This window comes from Etheostoma spectabile, chromosome 2, assembly GCF_008692095.1.
Source record: "Etheostoma spectabile isolate EspeVRDwgs_2016 chromosome 2, UIUC_Espe_1.0, whole genome shotgun sequence".
Lineage (NCBI taxonomy): Eukaryota > Metazoa > Chordata > Actinopteri > Perciformes > Percidae > Etheostoma > Etheostoma spectabile.
Window position 1 is genome coordinate 6476689 of NC_045734.1, and position 13080 is coordinate 6489768.

At 40.4% G+C, this 13080-nt stretch overlaps 2 protein-coding genes and 1 long non-coding RNA gene across 3 annotated transcripts in view; 2 read left to right on the plus strand and 1 right to left on the minus strand.

The window, feature by feature from the left end:
* Window positions 1-1894: 1894 nt before the first annotated feature.
* The window catches only part of slc5a10 (solute carrier family 5 member 10), a 22607-nt gene continuing 11421 nt past the window's right edge, over window positions 1895-13080 (minus strand). Inside the window, exons 10-15 of the mRNA XM_032541676.1 lie at window positions 7218-7325; window positions 6972-7122; window positions 6626-6794; window positions 3844-4059; window positions 2795-2888; window positions 1895-2483 (exon numbers count right to left, since the gene is read on the minus strand). Of these exons, the coding sequence (XP_032397567.1) occupies window positions 2290-2483; window positions 2795-2888; window positions 3844-4059; window positions 6626-6794; window positions 6972-7122; window positions 7218-7325 (932 nt within the window). The 3' untranslated portion in view covers window positions 1895-2289. The remainder of the gene's footprint in view (window positions 2484-2794; window positions 2889-3843; window positions 4060-6625; window positions 6795-6971; window positions 7123-7217; window positions 7326-13080) is intronic.
* LOC116705522 (uncharacterized) overlaps window positions 2167-13080 on the plus strand; it is an 18572-nt gene continuing 7658 nt past the window's right edge. The window contains exons 1-2 of the long non-coding RNA XR_004335950.1: window positions 2167-2177; window positions 6673-6678. This is a non-coding gene — a long non-coding RNA (uncharacterized LOC116705522). The remainder of the gene's footprint in view (window positions 2178-6672; window positions 6679-13080) is intronic.
* The window catches only part of fam83gb (family with sequence similarity 83 member Gb), a 10985-nt gene continuing 6751 nt past the window's right edge, over window positions 8847-13080 (plus strand). Inside the window, exons 1-2 of the mRNA XM_032541649.1 lie at window positions 8847-9581; window positions 11514-11681. Of these exons, the coding sequence (XP_032397540.1) occupies window positions 9090-9581; window positions 11514-11681 (660 nt within the window). The 5' untranslated portion in view covers window positions 8847-9089. The remainder of the gene's footprint in view (window positions 9582-11513; window positions 11682-13080) is intronic.

Sequence of the window (13080 nt, forward strand, 5' to 3'; positions counted from 1 at the left end):
AAGGAAAAGCATTTGGGGGGGGGGGTAGTTAGACGGAAGCTTACCAGATCTCTGTAACTCGCTCCTCATCTCTGTTTGACGCTACGCTAGCCGCTGCTAGCTTTATACACCCGAATCTCCAACTCAGCGGTCAAATTGCATTGTGGGTATCTAGGCGCCAGGCTTTGAGCACGGCAGAAGGATATCTGAAAGTTTTTTTAAATGCATCATGGTAACTTTGTGCAGATTTGTAACCAAGTTTTCAGGGGCTTTAGTCGATCAGCGAAAATGCAAAAAATATTTGCTGTTTGCGGCCTCCCAAAATATGATGATTTGTTGTTTTTCTCTTTTTTTATATTAATACTAAAGATGGAATCTGCGATCCTGGATTGTAAAAATTTGGACTCAACAATCCGACAAAATACTCCCGTACAGTCAGTGCTCCTTCTGATTTCCGCTGCTTTTCTCTTACATGGCCTTTCCCCTGTCCTCTATCCAGAACAGGGCTGTGTGGCTCGATCCGAGCCTCTTTGTTTGTTTCTCTTTTACAGAGCCAAGGCTGTGTATTAACTGCGGGGCTTTTGTTCAGCACACACACATTGACAGCTAGCGGAATGTGAGGAGATATTTGACAAAAAGTGAGTTGGATTAGAATCACAGACTCCACCTTTACCTGAATGCATTTAGATTTTGGACTGTTGGTAATACACAATGGATAACTTAGTCACCTTCTGCGGGTTCCATACATCATGACATCTCACACACTTATCAGTCATTCAGAAATCAATAGTTAGATGAATCGATAATGAAGATAATTGTTGTGGCTCTAGAGTGAAAGTGTCACAGCCCTAATGTCCTTCTTTCACCAACAGTTTATATTAAAATGACTTATTAAAAGTGGATTTTACCTTTATGTTAGGTTTGTTCTACCATCTTGTCTGTGCCCGTGTCTGGGTCTTAGTGAATGTGAGTAAACTGTGCAGAAGATAATAAAAGAGTGATATCTGATTATTAATGTTATAACCTGCATTCATTTGTGGACAAACACTTGTGATGCACATATCTTTAATTAATTTGAGATATCACAAGAAAAAGACATTTAATATACAAGTTGTCAAGATATTTTATCTTTTGATTGACATGAGGTTCTTAACAGCCAACCAGCTTCACTTCTCAACACTTAATCAATTTCACCACCAAAATCAAAATCAAATGCACAACAACACAGATATTATAAGTTTCTCAACCTCGTTATTAATCAGAAAGGGGTGATAGCCAATTTTGAGTACTGATACATTAAGTTCGGTCGGATATATTTGTGATAATAAAAAGATAAACGTAAACGGATGTTATTATTTGACATATTTAGATGCTCCAACTGCACTTTAAATACAAAACACATACTGTGCGTGTGTGTGTTTATATTTAAATTTACATTAAAACTTAATAACTGAAGGTTGAGACATTCTGATTCATATTCATAAACAAGCTACATAGCATGAAAGAACTTTAGAACATTACAACATAACTAATATATAATTACCATTAAGTATATAGACTCAAAAGGAACTATGGGAGTAACACGTAACCTAAATCTTATTTTATATTTGTATGCTTAGCATTTCAGATGATGCGTGATGCCCTTTTATATAGATGTCATGTTTTATCTAACACTAGCTGCACATTCATGTTAGCTTGTTACAAGCCACAAGCTTCATTGTAATTTGTACGATACCCTCCGAAAACTTTAAAACTAGGTTACGTCAAATAGGAGGGAAGGGTTGTGTGAACAAATAAATAGCCTCTAGTGGAGCAGTGGTAAAAACATAACATCTGCAGAACTGCTGGATGTCTAATAAAGGGATTTTTTTTAAAGACATCACTGAACTCAGTCTCTCTTTTTTGCCTTTTCTATGTGACATTTTGCATTTCCTTCAATGAAAAAACTCCATGTCCATGATTTGTGTCGCCCATAGTTATCTATGATTATGTGTAATTTGATTTAAATAGGAACCCGAATGCGGGTTTAAAAACGTTTTTTGCAACATTGTCTTTTATTAAAATGATAGGCTACATTTAGAGGTTTGTGGTTGGAGGTTTGTACTCTGTCGGTGTTTTCTAGTTTGAAATGTGATTTTGTTTCGTTTTACACCTGAAGCAACATCTGCAAGATTCATGAAGTATTCATGGTAAAATCAGTACAAAAATCCCGGTTTTGTTTCCCCACCTTCTTGGATCTGGAGTTCATGTTGGAGAGATTGGCAGAGTTCAGCAGGAGGGTTGGACAGGATGATAAATCTGATCCTCTACTCAGGCAAAGTATGCATAGAGAAAAATGTTAATGCAGACCAACAGGATTGCATTGACACAGCAGAACCTGGACCAGAACACACTCTCTTTAACATTTTGAACTCTGGGAGTTGGAGTCTCCTCTGATCGCCGCGCTGCTGAAATACACAACCCTGTCCCCCGACCGCATATCACCCGCCGGGCTGGCTCAGAGCCTGCAACACACACACACACACACACACACACACACACACACACACACACACACACACACACACACACACACACACACACACACACACTGCTGTAGTTATTGTTTGATTAACTTCATGTGTCAGCTCTCTCTTTGTGTGTGTGTGTGTGTGTGTGTGTGTGTGTGTGTGTGTGTGTGTGTGTGTGTGTGTGTGTGTGTGTGTGTGTGTTGTGTGTGTGTGTGTGTGGTGTGTGTGGTGTGTTGTGTTGTGTTGTGTTGTGTACACATGATTGCTGGTTTTATTCCAAGTGGTGTGCATGTTCAGATTCTTACCCTGGGAGCTACGGTGGCTGACAGAGGACACTTTCTGTAGAGGAATTTCTCTTGTTGGCTCTTCAGTCAGCGTCCACCAGGTCAGGTTACACAACTGGGAACATACAATGGAAATGTAACAACATTGAGCCCCCTGTTTTCAATTGTAATGCTAAGCTAAGCTAACCTGCTGCTGCTGTAGCTTAATATTCAACAGACATGTCAATCTTCTCATCTAACTCTAAGCAAGAAAGCAAAGAAGCGCATTTCCCAAATTGTTTAACTATTCCATTATGATTCCATTATAATGATATACTGTATTTATTCATAACCAGGGTGGAGGGCGGTGGTTTCACATGTTACACTCTCTTTGCAAGACAGTCATACCAATCTGAAGTGTAACTCAGTTTTATTTGTGATTTGATTTATTATTGACATTCATTCTTAATAATAAATCTTTATCTTAGATAGCATAGAGGCAACACAGTAAGCACTGATTCTATATATGCAACACATTCACCTAAATCACATCTTTATTAGTACTGTAGATTTTCTGCATGGTCAATGGATATAAAGTACTGACAAACATTGTAATTAGTTTTTTCAGTGTGTACAGGGGAGGTTAAACCAATCTGCCTATTCTGTAGTTTTGCAGGGCACAAAGCAGGTCTGCACATATTCTCTTGAAAGATATCAAAAAGTCTGATGTTTGCATTTTGAGTTCACACACAGGCCAGAATAATGTCAGATGTGACAAATGGGTCACAGGCTTTAGCAAGACATGAAATATGAATTATTGAGTGTTTTTCTTTAATGTGAGCAACAATAGTTCTTCTGTACTGTAAGATTTAGCTTTTTGGTTGATTGTTGATCTTTAGGATTTAGATAGGCATGTTCTCTTTGACTGTCTTGCAACAAGGAGACAAACCTTTAGATAAAACCTGTTCCTTTTCCTTTAGAGTTAAATCCTTTTTTTTTTTTACAGATAACAATACAGGTGTACCCACAGTCAATGCATACGTATTACTTCCCTAATGATTCTGTTATTTACTGTATCTGTGTGTACACACCTGTTCGTGGCTGGGCGGCGGTGTGAGCAGTGATACTATAGTAACCACGATAGCAGTGAGCCCACAGAGGAGAATGGCAAAGTGAAGGTAGTGGACGCCTCGCAGGACTGCAGGTGCCAAGTCCTCAACTCCACATCTGGGAGGCGGGAAGACAAACTCCAGTGCCATCCTACACACACCGACCGCCAAACCCACCATCAGGCCCCAGAACGCACCCTGAATACACACAGACACACATATATACACATTTAATTACAGGCCTTCCTGCTTTGATATCCTATCGTTAAAAGCATCAGTGTGTTGGGTGTGTTCGGACTCGAAACACTCTCACTTTCCCACCGTGATAATCTGTCGTCATTTTGTCACTTAAGTACACACACGTGTAATGACATAAATAAGTCTCTGTCTCCGTCTTTGTTCAGCCTTCAGCAAAAAATGTGGTCGGTGTGGTTGTTAACACACATGAAAATAATCACCCTGTCACAGCACATAGAACAAACATCAGTATGTCTACTTTACTGCTAATTATATTTTCTCACTTTTCCTCTTCACTCTGTTCCCATTCCTCACAGTCTTTACTCCAAACTACTTCTCTCTTTGGTCTATTTCTCGTTCTTTCTGACGTGAAAGTCATACATGTAAAAAAAAAACATTATGTTGTTGTTACATTGACATCTGATGGTCTGTTTTTCTGCTTTTGGTTCATATAAATCATAAAACATCTAACATACTGTATAAACATGTATATATACTTTTTTGGATTAAATTCCTAAAATATGAAATTCTAGGATTCATGAAAAAGGCGATACATGATAAGACACCGCATGTGCTAGGTGACACTAATTGCGGAGTTAATTGGTATTTTTACAAGTTACATTTGCCTCTCTAGTCCAAAGACTACACACATTGTCCCCATTTAAATACTGTATGTCTGTATTGTTTGCTCTCTGTATTAAATTTGTCAGAGTGTGTCACATGCTGTGCGGTAACGTGTGCTCTTTGACCCGATGAGTCAACACCAATCAGATCCTTACAGCGATATGCTCACTTTGTTTGAATAAAACATTGTTGCTATAACAGTGCTATGGACCATTTTCAACAACTTTATAATCCCTCCAGTAAGCATGGATTTTGCAAGTCTAAAGACATTTAGACGTACTGTTTATATTATATTAACTATGCTAAATTTGGTGTGTAAATGTGAAAGTTTTTTGATATCTAGGTTACCTTTAAATTGTGTTTGAACATACAGTTACAGATTACTAAAGCCACAATTAATCCAAAGGGAAGCATTAATGTCCTTGCCAAAATTTTATGGTTCACATTATTCATCCAATAGTTGTTGAGACAGTTCAATAAAAACTAATAATAAATAAAATAATAAATGTCAACCTGATGGTGGGGCTAGCTAGAGGGATCAAGGGATCACCAAAGTCAAAAAGATTCCTCCTCTGGGGAACATGAAAGGCTGTACAAAATATTCATGGCAATCTATTCAGTAGTTTTGAGATATTCAGAGTGCATTGCCATTAAGCAGCTAGCCTAGCTAAAAACAATGTTATGCAAAAGAGGTGGTTATTTAACCGGCAAATTATCGACTCGTTAGCTTTATAAATACCTAAATAGGAAATTGGCCCAACTAACATTCTCCTTCTTGATTCTTGATTTGATTTTTCTTTTCTTCTTAAAATCAGTTCATTGTAAACACATTATAATAAAGTAAACTAAAATAAACCCATTGTAGCATCCTTCAGAGTGGAAAAAGATGATATTTAGATTACTAGATTAGATTGGTAGTTAAAAGGGTGTGCACAGAGAGCAGACACGCCCAGGACTTTCTCTATTAAAACAGGGATTACATTTTACCTATCCAGTGGACTGGTCTTTACTTGCAGTTGAACAATGTTAAAACAAGTGTTTTAGCTCTGGTCAATACCCATTTTTCTACAGCAGTATTCTTTTACCTCTCTCTGTTAATCTTTATCTTCTAATAATCACACTTTCTCTCACTTGCACTCTGTTATCAGTAAATCACTTTCACTTATTCCAGTGAAAGAGCAACAGGGTCCTGCTGGTTCCTACTGAGGAAATAAAAAATACAATACACATCATAAAATGAGTGAGTAACACAAAGACATTCATGTACATGAGCTCCACACCAAGCAGCGTTGGGCGTTGGCAGCTGGATCCAATGTGAGGCTAATAAAACCACACACCAGTACAGTGTGGGAGAAAACACACAGAGTGCAGGAAAGCCTCAAGACTCCAGTATGTTCTCAGGATTAGTTTGGTGTTCAGAATGGTGTAAACTTTGAATTAGGTTTGGTTATGATTACAACAAGATATATCTCTGTTTCCTGTGTGTGTTCAAACAGTAATATCTCTTTGAAGCAGCCCAAAAAAGGTTGTGGAATGAGATTTAACTGTGTTCATTTGTATCATATGATACTCGTGGACCTGATTGTTTCTGACTATAAGTAGTGCTGCAATGATCGATCGATAATTGGATTACCCTACTGACAGAAAGTGGTTGATTATCAAATTCTGTCAAGTCACTTATTGAAGAAAAAATGCCAAACTATCACTGGTTCCAGCTTTACAAATATGAGGATTTGCTGCTTTTTTCATTTTTGACAAATTAAGAAGGCTGGTGGTTCAATCCTAATGGCAGCCTCGGCCACAGTGTGTGAATGGTTAATGGTTCCTGTAATCTGTAAGGTTGTTAGTTGTTAAGACTAGAAAAGCGCTATATAAATACAGTCCATTTACATTGACATGTTACCTGCTCATTGGTCCTCTTCCAGAAGATAGCCAGGGTGAAGACAGCAGTGACGGGTGGAGCGAGGCAGCTCGTCACTGACTGGATGTAAACATACAGCTGGCCGCTATTGGCTGACTGCAGGATGGGGATCCACACCACACTCACCACTATCAAGATCACAGTCACAATCCTGGAACAAAGAGTACATCTCTTTCACTTTCTCTAAGCACTCTCTTCTTACTTTAATGGATCCTGGTATTTAAAGGTTCACCCTCCACAGCATGACCATATGTCAGCTGGCACCGTCCAGGGTTAAGGACAGATGTTCTCTGACCACTGGCCCTCTATCTGACTGTGAGTGACATACCTGCCGACCAGTAGCAGCTCTCTCTCCGAGGCCCGTTGGCGATATTTCTTCCAGATGTCCATGGTGAAGAGTGTGGAGCTGCTGTTAAAGATGGAGGTCAGCGATGACATCAGAGCAGCCATCATCACTGCTATCATAAGCCCACGCAAGCCTGTAATACATGACACAGATGAACACATGCATGCAGGTAAAAAATAGAAAGTGAATCAAAGCACGTGACACATCTAGAAATGACAGTATTCTCACCACTTGGCATGAGTTCAATGACCAGTTTGGGAAAGGCGATGTTGGAGCATCCCACCTCAGCTCCACACACTCGCACACACTCTTCTGGATCCACACATCCTACAGTGTCTGAAATATGAAATTACAGGTCATTTACACACAGGGGTGGGAAAAAATAATCTACTCATGAAGAATTTGTGTTTCTTTGCTCTAATTTCTATTTATGAAGAGGTAAAGGATCTAGAGTAAAATACAAGCACAAAAGTAACTCATTTATTTAGCCATTAGTGAGTGTAAATTAAACTACATTATTGGTATTCTATTCTCAGTTAATTATTATGATTATTATTTTACTAAGTTACAGTCTTTCCCCCAAAGAAAACAACACAAACTACATAATAACTGTATACATAATACTGTAACTGTAACATAATAATAAACATTCTTTCATGGGACATCAGATTTATGGAGAGAAGTGTCCACCAGTAATTCACCAGTGATCTGCATGCAGTGGTTTCAAAAGATCACAATACATTCTCTATAAATAATAATTTATTTCTTAGATAGTTCAATTATCTAAGAAACTAGATCAAAAGTGACTCAGACCAAGGGTCATCTGTCTCTAAGGTGGATCTCTATCTATCAAACTTGACCTCGTAATCTAAAAATAAACATTGATGCAGACATTGATTAGTTATTTCTCAATGTTTCAGCGCTAGAAATCCATCAGACTTGACAGTTACACAAGTCTCATGGCATAACATTCACCTTCTTGATTTGATTTTTCTTTTTTTCTTAAAATCAGTTTAAACCACCGTAATAGGCCTACCAGAATATGCAACAGATAGTAAAAAAAAAACAACACAAAAAGTACCATAGTTAGTTAGTTATTACACTGTCTTTTGTAAATGTTCTGTTTTGGGAGGAAAACACTAATTTCTCTCCCTATGTCCCAGCAAAAGGGTGGAGTTAACAGCCTCTCTTTCCTAACCAACTACCGGACACTCCGCCTTTCTGCCCTCCGGTGACAGAGCTTCCGTTGCCGAATTCCAGGGGCAGACACATACCGGCAACTCCACATTATACGCTGGACCTCGACGAACTTTCTGTCTGCACGAACGTTTTGGAAAATACGGCAAGACAAACCGAGGTGGACTCGGAACCAGTGAAAGTTAAGACACGTACGCTAACTGTCTGTGCACGTATGCGCTCCGTTAGTGATGGCCTATTAACGAGTTTTGTCTTTTTTGTTTTTGGGGAACTCAACAGTTGCCATTTTCTGGTGCTTTGAACAACTGTGAACTGGCGGGCAGACGCTTCAACTACAACAAAAAGAAGAAAAGTGACTCGTCAGCGCAACAGTTAGCTTGACTCACCAACAGTTTCAACACTTAGCTAGTCTATAAAGGAGGATTCATGACTTATTTCTCTATCTCAAGTACGTGTTCCGCTTTGGTTTGACTCACTGGTAGACACACACTTATAACATTTATCAACCCACACAGCTGCCCGCCTCCATATGTCTGCCGGGCCCCGAGGCTGGAGCAGCTGAACCGGGTAGCCGCTGGATTCCCCCGGACCCTTTCAGGTGAAAGGCGTGGCGCAGGGCGGGTTGCTTTGTCGCTCAACACCTGAGCGTGTGTGTGTGAGAGCTGAGAGTCTGCGTTGAGGAACTGTTCTAGCGGTTTATTATTCTCCTCAGATTAAAATCTTGTTTGTAAGGGATCTGTTTGCCACCTCACGGGCCCAGGTCACGCGGACACGTTATGGACCGTAATGACAGATTGTACTTTTTCGAGGTTTGACCCTACGGACCGACGAGTGGAAACAAACTGGGTCAGAGTGGTTTTGGTACTTAACTATTTTTTGACCGGTGGATAATATATCGAGGCCATGGCGTTGTCTCAGATCCAGTGTCTGGACAACCACCACGTGAACTGGCGCGTGAGCGAGAGCAAACCGGAGTTTTTCTACAGTGAGGACCAACGGCTGGCGCTCGAGGCTCTAGTCACCGAGGGCCGCGATGCATTCACGCAGTACATCCAGGAGCGTGGCGTCCGGGATTTCCTCTCGGAACCGGAGCTGGAGCGGATTGCACATTCAGTGGAGGACTACCGGCCCGGTTATGACCATCATCAGAAGCCAGAGACCCCAGGGCCGGGGAACCTCACCCCGGGGTCCGGGGAGTTTTGGGGAGACGGTGAGGTGTCGCTCCAGTATTGGCCAGATCGCTCAGAAGCCTCAGTGGCGGAGCTGGACCTCGGCTGGCCCGATGCCATTTCATACCGGGGGGTCACGCGCGTGACCGTGTACACCCAACCTCCAACCGAAGGGCACACGCACATCAAAGAGGTGGTGCGCAAGACCATTGCATCAGCGCAGAGGGTAGGTAGTGAAGAAGATGATGCATGGCGTTATAAATCATGCAGGGATTAATGAAGTTCAGGGGACCTGAAACACCTCAAAGTTTAAGTTAAAAGAAAACTAAAAACACTGAACACAAAGTAATCCAGACAAATCAAACTAAATATCATTGTGTAACATGCACTTTTTTGGCACTGTGTCAAAGAGGCGTTGATTCAACCTTTTTTTGTTTTGTTTCAACATAATGTATAGTGCTTATAGAATTTGACTCTTCCATGTATGTAGCTGCAGCATGTAGCGAACAAACCAAATGAATTATTTGTAATTTGTACAATCAGTTACAAAGACACCACAAAACAAACAAACAAAAAATTAAGGTTGTATTTATTGCAGTGCTATTGAAGGCACCACAATAGATCATGGTTTTTAATTAGTTTTCTGGGTGGTCAGTGTATAATGCAGTGTACTACCACAAGACTACAAACTGCAAAACAGTGAATGTCTGACACAGTAAAGAAAAGAGTTTATAAGAAGAGCTATTATAGCTGAAATGGTTAGTTGGTTAATAGATTGGTGGATCAAGAAGAAACAAATCTGTAACTATTTTGAAAAAGTTTTAGTCATTTTTTAATCAAAAACACCAACTATTCTGTAGTTACAGTTTCTCCGATGTCAGGTTTTGCAGTTTTCTCTGTCATATGATAGTAGACCGCATGCATTTGGGTTATGAACTGTTGACTGATTCATAGAGAAAACAATTGGCAGGCAGATTTATTAATAATAAAAATAACTGTTAGTTGCAGCCCTAAATTGAATTTAGTTTACATTGTTTTATGTTAAATTATCGTCAGATTAAGAATGATTGTTTTGATCAGAAGTTTGACTTCCTTTGTTGTTTCTCCACAAACACTGCTGACAGCATTGCAGTTATGCACAAGGCTCAATCATATCTACTAAAAAATAATCTGACATGGGTTTCTTTGGACTGCATTTAATCCAGTGTCTCCCTAATTTACACCTCCTTATCTGCCTCTGTCTTGTTTTACAAACCTTGTTCCCCTTCTTTTCTCACGCGTGGCACACTTACACAACAATGTTTTAATAAAACATGTCTGATCTTGACACGCCAGTGGAAAAACATAAGGCTCTGACGTCAGTGAATAGGTTACATGCCAGAACCCCATACATAACTTTTACATCTCACATACATGAATTCTGGCACATGCACATATAAATGCCTAGATGTGCCTCGGGGCAACACGAGACTTTAATGAATTAGACCCAGTTCCAGAGTGAAATACTTTCTCCATTCTTGGAAGGGACTACACCAACAACAAACTGCTCCCTATGTAGGGGTTGTGTAGTATTTGCTTTAATTTCTACTGTTTTATAATACAATTTATCTTATTTTACCGTCTACTTTTTCTAGACTTGACAAGACCACGTTTTACGAGTATAACGACAATAAAGTTGATTTGAAATGTTATGGTAACATATTCTAACCTCAAGGTTCATTAACTCACTTTTTTCAAGAGCTATATTCTTGACCATCTTATTCCCTAAGCTGTCCTTATTTGGGACTGAACTCTTCCTAGTTTTAAAACTTAAACTGGGTCAGGTGAAGAATGAATAGACAGTGCTGTGTGAAGAATACCATGCTGTCACTAGTATTGTGTTGACCCCACACTGTCTGGACACTTTGCACTCTGTCACCTCTCTGCAATGCAATCTTTGTTTCTTGCAGCCTCTAAATGGAACATCTATGTTCCGATATTCTTTGTCTTTGAGGGTTTAATTGACTTTTTACATGCGGTTTTCACAAGTGCTCAGCTTCCTTTGATGATTTAATGGGTGTAATATTGTTGAATCAAAACCTCCCTCACAGACCAGGAAATACTAACGCCATAAACGATTTCCTCTGCGTGTTTTCTTTGTGTGTGCGCGTGTGTGTAGGTGATAGCCGTGGTGATGGATGTGTTTACAGACGTGGATATCTTTCGAGACCTGCTGGACGCTGCCTACAAACGCAAAGTCCCTGTATACATAATCATTGACACGGCTGCAGTCCCCTGCTTTCTTTCCATGTGTGGCAGAGCTGATATGCACCGTGGACACCTAAAGGTATGTATACAGACACACACACACACACCCAGATGATGTTTTGATTAGCTGGGAGATAAGCTAGTTGGACAGATGTCTACTCTTGATAACTACAGTATATACTAATATAAAACTGTATATTTTAAAAATCTCCAGTTCTAACATTTCAAATAAAATGTGTTTCATTTAATAATACATATATTGCTATATTTGAAAGAAGGGCACGTGATTGATGTAGGTGAAATAGAATTTTTCCCACATGCCTAGAGAAGGTACATGCACCAGCTAGTTGTTTTGCCGTGGGGGAATTTCTTTGGTATTCTTTGCCTCTCTGAGAGTAACTGGTCTAGGCATTTGAAAGACAATGTTTTAATGGGGGGGTTTCTAAATTCTTTGGACCAGGAAGACACTAAGCACGTTCCTGTCTCTCCCGCCATTAGGCAATTAGATAAACCATGCACACTCTCACTTTACTCTTTGTAACACACTTCTCTTCCATTTCTCCTTCTTCCTTTCCCGTAGCTTTAGAGTGCGGATCGGGCCGGATTTTTCTGTCCGAGCCCGGCCCGCTTCCGACAGAGCAGTAACCGAACCCGACCCGAGCCCGACAGGCATTAAGATATTTATGTCCGAGCCCGACCCCAACCCAACACAGTTAAAATCGCATTTGTTTCTCATACTAATGACACATGTACGTTTGTTTGTGTGGAAAGCCCGCTTTTATTAAGCAATTGTAGGAAGGCATTCGGAAATGTCAACAGATGAGCGCATCAATGCACACGGGGCAACAAGCGCCATTACCTACATAATAAGCTGTTTTAAGTTCAAAATTTTCAATGCCTTATCGCGCTGATGTGACCGAGCCCGACCCGAACCCGAGCATCCTTTCTAAAGATCTGTTCGAACCCGGCCCGGCCCGTCGGGTAGGCCTACCGTCGGGTCCCGTCGGGCTCGGGTCGGATATCCATCCTCTACGTAGCTTCCACCGCCTGACCTCGCCTATCTTTCAGCCTCTTTCTTATCTGCCATCTCTGCTGTAATTAGGAGCATTTGCGACTGCTGTGCTTAGTGCTCTCTGTGAGATTTCGCACAGAACATTTATTCACAAGGTAATGCTCGGCCAGGAACCACACCCTTATCACAGCGCAAAAGACAAACATCACAGGGTGTGTCATACAAGCTTGTACATACATAGATACAGCCTGTGGCCTAACCTGTAGAGTCAGCCAGCACAATATCATTGGGGTGTTGATAGAGAGGAACTATTCTGGAGCAACAAGAAAACTCATTCTCTTCTGTCTCCCTAATCTCTTGTGGCTTTTATTCACCAAAATCCTTTCACCCATCAACACAAAATCCCCAAGAGTATCTCTTTACATAGCATTTACCCTGTGTGTGTGTGTGTGTGTGTGTGTGTGTG